The sequence below is a fragment of the Nicotiana sylvestris genome, chromosome 2 (genome assembly GCF_000393655.2).
Source record: "Nicotiana sylvestris chromosome 2, ASM39365v2, whole genome shotgun sequence".
Taxonomy (NCBI): domain Eukaryota; kingdom Viridiplantae; phylum Streptophyta; class Magnoliopsida; order Solanales; family Solanaceae; genus Nicotiana; species Nicotiana sylvestris.
The window spans coordinates 193,765,805-193,772,537 of record NC_091058.1 but is presented as its reverse complement, the minus strand read 5'-3'; the positions used below and the strand labels follow the sequence as shown (position 1 = coordinate 193,772,537).

The window sequence follows — 6,733 nt, the reverse complement described above, 5'->3', positions numbered from 1 at the left end:
CGCATAGAGCAAATACCTGGAGTGCGGCCCGTAATCAAAGGGGTAGATATGGATAAATATTCACAGCAACCCTGGAAGCCAAGTGCTGCTCTCCTCCCAATTCCAAAGAAGTTCAAAATGCCTGATATTCCAAAATATGACGGAACAACAGACCCACGAGACCACGTGACTGCATTCACAACAGGCGTAAAAGGCAATGATTTGACTAAGCAGGAGATTGAATCAGTATTAGTCAAAAAATTCGGTGAAACACTCACCAAGGGAACATTAACATGGTATTATCTTTTACCCGAAAATTCTATAAATTCTTTTGCTGAGCTTACAGATTCTTTCATCAAAGTACGCTCGGGAGCTCAAAAGTCGAAAAAAGAATGGAAGATATTTTCAAGATCAAGCAAGGGGACTCAGAATTGCTTAGAGAGCTCATGGACAGATTCCAACGTGAAAGAATGACATTACCACGTGTACCAGATAATTGGGCAGCTATAGCTTTCACAAGCAATTTGAATGAAAAAAGCTCAGAAGCTACGAGGCGACTTAAAGAAAGCCTTCATGAATTACCAGCTATAACGTGGAATGACGTTTACAATAGGTACAACACGAAGCTGAGGATAGAAGAAGATACTGTTACACGACTTCAAAAAGAAGAAAAGGTAAGTTCGAGATTTGCAGAGACCGAAAAATGATCCGGTAAAAATAGGTACGAGCCATACATGGGACCTGCGGGAAAAGACTCACAATCAAAGCAGGACAATCAAAGGTATGATCACAGATCAAGGAATAGAGAGTCAGGTTCTTCGTCAAGATTTGGAAACGATCGAAATACCTATGAGTCACGAGATGATGATAGAAATTTGAAGGCGAGATTTGGCGGTTATAGTTTCAACGTGAGCACTCCCGAGCTCGTAGCTATTTTGAGAAGCATGGGAGATAAGGTACGATGGCCAAAAGAGATGAGATCAAATCCAAACAGGCACAACCCTGATCATTGGTGTGAGTTTCATAATGACCATGGGTATAAAATGGCAGATTATAGGTTTTTACAAAGTGAAGTTGATCATTTATTAAAACAAGGATATCTCACTGAGTTGTTCAGTGAGAAAGGTAAGCAAGCTTACATGAAGAACAGGCAGGAGCCCCTGAAGCCACCTTCTCCCAAAAGAACCGTCAACATTATAAGTGGAGGTGAAGACATCAATGACATATCATACACTGCAGCTAACAAAATTTTCAAAGTTACAATCACCCAAGGGAAACGGGTGCAGCATGTCATAGAGGAAGAAAGCATTAGATTTGACAATGCAGATGCAGATGGCGTATTAACCCCTCATAACGATGCACTGGTAATATCTCTAATTGTACATGATACTAATGTAAAACGAGTTTTGATTGATCCAGGTAGTTCCGTGAACATTATTTTGCTAAGAGTATTACGTGAGATGCAAGTAGAAGATAGAATAATACCAAAGGCGCATACTCTATCTGGATTTGACAATTATGGTGTTGTGACGAAAAGAGAGGTAACACTCACCACATTCGCAGAAGGAGTCATCAAAGATACAAAGTTTCAAGTAGTAGATATGGAGATGGCTTACAATATGATCCTTGGGAGACCATGGATCCATGAAATGGATGATGTTCCTTAAACCTTGCATCAAGTCATTAAATTTCCATCACCCTGGGGAGTATGTCAAATTCGTGGAGATCAACATACATCTAGGAGCATCAATTTTGTAGAAGATTCAAGTACGAAAAATGAAGGAAAATAGCAATCACAGAAGACAGTTGAGGGCACCACAACACAAACCTCAACTGAACAGGGACGAACAAATGTGGATTCAAGGCTTGACACCATTCAAGAACCAGAAGAAAATGAAAATATCAAAACAACAATTGAGGAATTGGAGCCTGTTGTGTTATTCGCTCAATGACCTGATAAGAAAGTCTACATAGGGGCCAATCTTAGCCAAGGCATGAGAGCTAAGTTAATTGAATTTTTAAAAATTAATGTAGACTGTTTTGCTTAGTCCCACTCTGACATGACAAGGATACCACCGGAGGTGATGACTCACAAATTAAATGAAGACCTATCATACCCTCCCGTCAAGCAAAAGAAATAAAAGCAAGGAACTTTCAAGAATCAGGTGATTCAAGAAGAGGTTCAAAAATTGCTAAAGATTGGATCCATCCGCGAGGTAAAGTATCCTAATTCGTTAGCCAATGTTGTCATAGTTCCAAAGAAGATCGGTAAGTGGCGAGTTTGTGTAGATTACACAGACCTTAATAAAGCTTGCCCTAAAGATTCATTTCCCCTACCACATATAGATCAACTAATTGATGCAACTGTAGAGCATGAACTGTTAAGCTATTTAGATGCATATTCAGGTTATAATCAAATCAAAATGGATCCGGGAGATGAATAAAAAACTTCATTTATAACAGACAGAGGGACTTACTGTTATAAAGTAATGCCTTTTGGTCTTAAAAACGCTGGTGCAACATATCAGAGGCTGGTTACTAAAATGTTTCAAGAACATTTGGGAAAAACCATGGAGGTTTATATAGATGATATGCTCATTAAAACTCAACATTCGAGAGATCACATATCACACTCGTCCGATACTTTCCAAATTCTGCGCAAATTTAATATGAAGTTAAATCCCGAGAAATGTGCATTTGGTGTTGCATCAGGTAAGTTTTTAGGGTTTCTCATTTCTAACCGTGGTATTGAAGTGAATCCCGCAAAGATTAAGGCCATTGAAGAAATCCCTGATATGCTTTCAAGTAAAAAAGAAGTTCAGAGATTAACAGGAAGAATTGCAGCCTTAGGAAGATTCATTTCCAAATCATCAGAAAAGTGTTTTAAATTCTTTTCAGCTCTTAAAAAGCAGGATCATTTCGAATGGAATGAGGAATGTCAACAGGCGCTCAGAAATTTGAAAACGTACTTATCAAATCCACCATTGCTGGCAAAACCAAAGGCTGAGGAAAGACTTCTCATTTACCTTGCTATTTCTGAAGTAGCGATAAATGTTGTTTTAGTTCGAGAAGACCAAGGTAAACAATCTCCGATCTATTATGTTAGTAAATCTTTGTTAGATGCAGAGACACAATATCCTCAATTGGAAAAGCTTGCACTTGCATTAATCATGGCATCTAGGAAATTAAGACATTACATTCAGTGTCACCCTATTGTTGTAGTAACTGCTTATCCCTTACGTAATATATTGCATAAGCATGAGTTATAAGGTAGATTGGCTAAGTGGGCTATAGAATTAAATGAATACGAAATTACATACCAACCTAGAACTGCTATAAAATCTCAAGTATTAGCTGATTTCGTGGCTGATTTTAGCCAAGGGATGCAATTAGAACCAGATAAAGAATTACAGGTGTTCAATGGAGCTAACCCAGAAACTTGGACTTTATTCACTAATGGTTCATCTAACGTAAAAGGTGCAGGTTTAGGGATGGTATTTATACCACCTATGGGTGAAACCATTCAACAAGCTATCAAATGTCATTCTATAACTAACAATGAGGCAGAATATAAGGCTATGATTGCAGGTTTAGAACTGGCACGAGAACTTGGCATAAATTAGATTATAATCAAGAGTGATTCACAACTCGTAGTTAATCAAATGCTGGGGACTTATACAACCAGGGAAGCAAGGATGCAGCAGTACTTGGAAAAGGTACGGGATTTGATAAAACAATTTCAAAATTTGATAGTTACACAAATACCAAGGGACGAAAATGTTGAAGTAGATACCCTAGCTAATCTTGTATCTGCGGCTGATGTGGCAAGTGATGCAAACGCTTCAGTTATTCATTTGTTTCATTCAGTTCTCAACCCCGATAAGAATGAGGTAAATTTTAATAACTTAACTTGGGATTGGAGGAACGAGATTGTTGCTTTTTTGCAGTATGGTACCGTCCCTGGTGATAAGAAAAAAACTCATGCACTTTGAAAAAAGGCTGCTCAGTACTGCTTAAAGCAAGACAAGTTTTATTGAAAAATGTTCGGTGGTCCCTTAGCAAGATTCCTCGGACCTTCTCAAACGCAGTACGTAATGAGAGAAATACACGAGCGGCATTGTGGGAATCACGCAGGAGGAAGATCATTGGTAAGAACCCTAATTAGGGCAAGGTATTATTGGCCTAAAATGGAAGAAGAAACAGAGAGTTTCGTGGCTAAATGCGATAAATGTAAAAGGTACGGTAACAATATGCATAGACCTGCGGAGTCACTACATCCGGTCATTGCGCCGTGGCCATTTATGAAATGGGGAATGGATATTGTGGGTCCATTTCCACAAGCAAAAGGACATGTAAAACTTTTGCTCGTACTCACTGATTATTTTACTAAATGGGTAGAGGCAGGAGCATTCAAACAGGTGTGAGTAAAGGAAGTAAAAGAGTTCATTTGGCGGAATATCATATGCCGATTCGGTGTACCAAAGGAGATCGTATGCGATAATGGCCCTCAGTTTATAGGAGCTCAAATCACAGAATTCTTTCAAAGTTGGAAGATTAAAAGGATTACGTCTACGCCTTATCATCCGGTGGGTAATGGGCAAGCAGAATCAACAAATAAAGTCATTATCAACAATTTGAAGAAGCGTTTAGAGGAATCAAAAGGTAATTGGCCAGACGTGTTACCTGGTGTTTTATGGGCATATCGCACAACCGCAATAACAAGCACAGGAGAAACACCATTTTCGTTGGTTTATGGAGTAGAAACTTTAATTCCAGTTGAGATAGGAGAGCCAAGTACAAGGTTTACGCAGGCAACAGAAGAGTCTAATGACGAAGAAATGCGTGTAAATATTGATTTACTTGAAGGAAGACGGGAAGCTGCATTAATAAGAATGACAACACATAAGCAAGTCATAGAACGGTACTACAACCGAAGAGCACACCTCAGATTCTTCAAAATTGGGGACTTCGTGCTCAAAAAGGCTTTCCAATCTACGAAGGCAGCTAATGCGGGTAAATTAAGTCCAACATGGGAGGGACCCTATAGAATTCATGATATTGTAGGTAAAAAAGCATATGAAATGGAAACAATGGATGGCAAAATACTACCTTCACATTGGAATGTTGTTCATTTGAAGAGATACTACTTCTAAGGAATACCCACGGTCAGGTATCTATGTTTTTAAATTCTATTTTCGAATTGTTAAAATTTTACTAACGATTTTAGATGATAGGCAAAAAGCTAGTCCATACTAAATGATAAGCCACGACATGCAAGGCACGTGGAATACATTAAACTTCCCGACCCAGGGTTACAAATATTCTGATAGAAATTCAAAACGGGTTAAGCAGTCTTCATCTATAATCGCACCTCCAAGTCCCGTATGTTTTTCATTTTTTAGGGAAAGGACCAAATGAGAGGAATAATCAAGTGCTCGAGGGTTCATACTTCAACACTCAAACACTTGGGGGACTACATAATATACACATGCATATGTATAAAGAAGGCAAAGAAGTCAAGTGCAGAGTAAAAGTCATGAAGTCACGAACTAAGGCCAAAGAAAACCTTACTATAGTTAGGGTAAAGGCTATGTACTGAAACGAGTTATAAATAAAAACCTCGTGTTTATTATTTTTACTTTTTTCAATCTGTTACAAGAAAAACAGTTACGAGAAAGTTATAGATGTAATTCAAATACATGTAAAGTGTTATTCAAAATTAGACAAGGTTCAAATAAAAACTTGTCAAAGTTATTTCAAAAAAACATGTGTGTTCCTATTTCTTTTATCGTATGTTAAACACCATTATGAAGTTGAGATGTCTTCTTCATTAAGTGTTGAATATAAAAGGGCCCTCTTTTATAAAACTTATGTTTAAATTAATTAGTCATAAGTTTAACAGAAGCATTTCTGAAGAATAAAAATGCAAATTATTCTGTAAGTCCTTAAAAATAAAGGCAAGAATAAAGTAAACAGAAGTTCAAGATAATAACAAGAAAACTTCTTAATATTTAAAAAAAAACTTAAGACTAAGTACGTACTTAGTTGTAAAGCTACGAATTTTATATACAAATTGCCCCATGAAAAGGTCTGGGGACTTGCGTTTCCAAAATAAACCCTCAAATGAAACCAAGGGTTTGATCACAATTTTCCAAATAAAACAAAAACAAAGATATTCAAACAACTAAAGCTGGTCACTGAGAAGTTGAAGGTACTGAAGCAAGAATATCAATAGCAACGGGCTCAACTTGGGCAGGAGTATCAACAGTTGCGGGCTCAACTTGACTTGCAGCAACAGGCTCGACTGGGCTTGAAATAGTTGGGATACCCGTATCGACTTCAACATTCACGAAAGCTTTGGCCACGGGAGAAGGAAAATCTTGAGTTTGCTGAGCTTTCTCAATAGTTTCATTGATTTTAGCCAACTCAGATTCCAAGTTGAAATTTTCTTGGCCAGCTTCAATTAGGGTATCACGACATGAATTCAAAAACGCCCAACTTACTTCAATAGCAGATTTATCTTCAAAGATCTCATAATCCCTTTTCCAGTCAGCAATGTCATTCTTTAACTTCTCATTTTCAGCCAAGGCAGATGTGTAAGAAGTCTGGAGACAGGTATAGGAGCTTTCTAAAGCACGCACCTTATCAGAAAAAGCTCCAAGGCCTTCTTGTGCCTGAATCAAATTTTGTACGAGCTCCCCAGCGTAAGCTTCTTTTTTACTCAAAAGAGCCTTCAACTCTCTGATTTCTTCAC

General features: G+C 37.9%; 1 protein-coding gene across 1 annotated transcript; it reads left to right on the top strand.

Moving 5' to 3' along the window:
* Window positions 1–371: 371 nt before the first annotated feature.
* On the top strand, window positions 372–1,646 carry LOC138886115 (uncharacterized). Its single transcript, XM_070167149.1, has 3 exons — window positions 372–653; window positions 750–1,343; window positions 1,440–1,646. Exons 1-3 carry the CDS (start codon window positions 372–374, stop codon window positions 1,644–1,646), a joined length of 1,083 nt encoding a protein of 360 aa, XP_070023250.1.
* The last annotated feature ends 5,087 nt before the right edge of the window (window positions 1,647–6,733 follow it).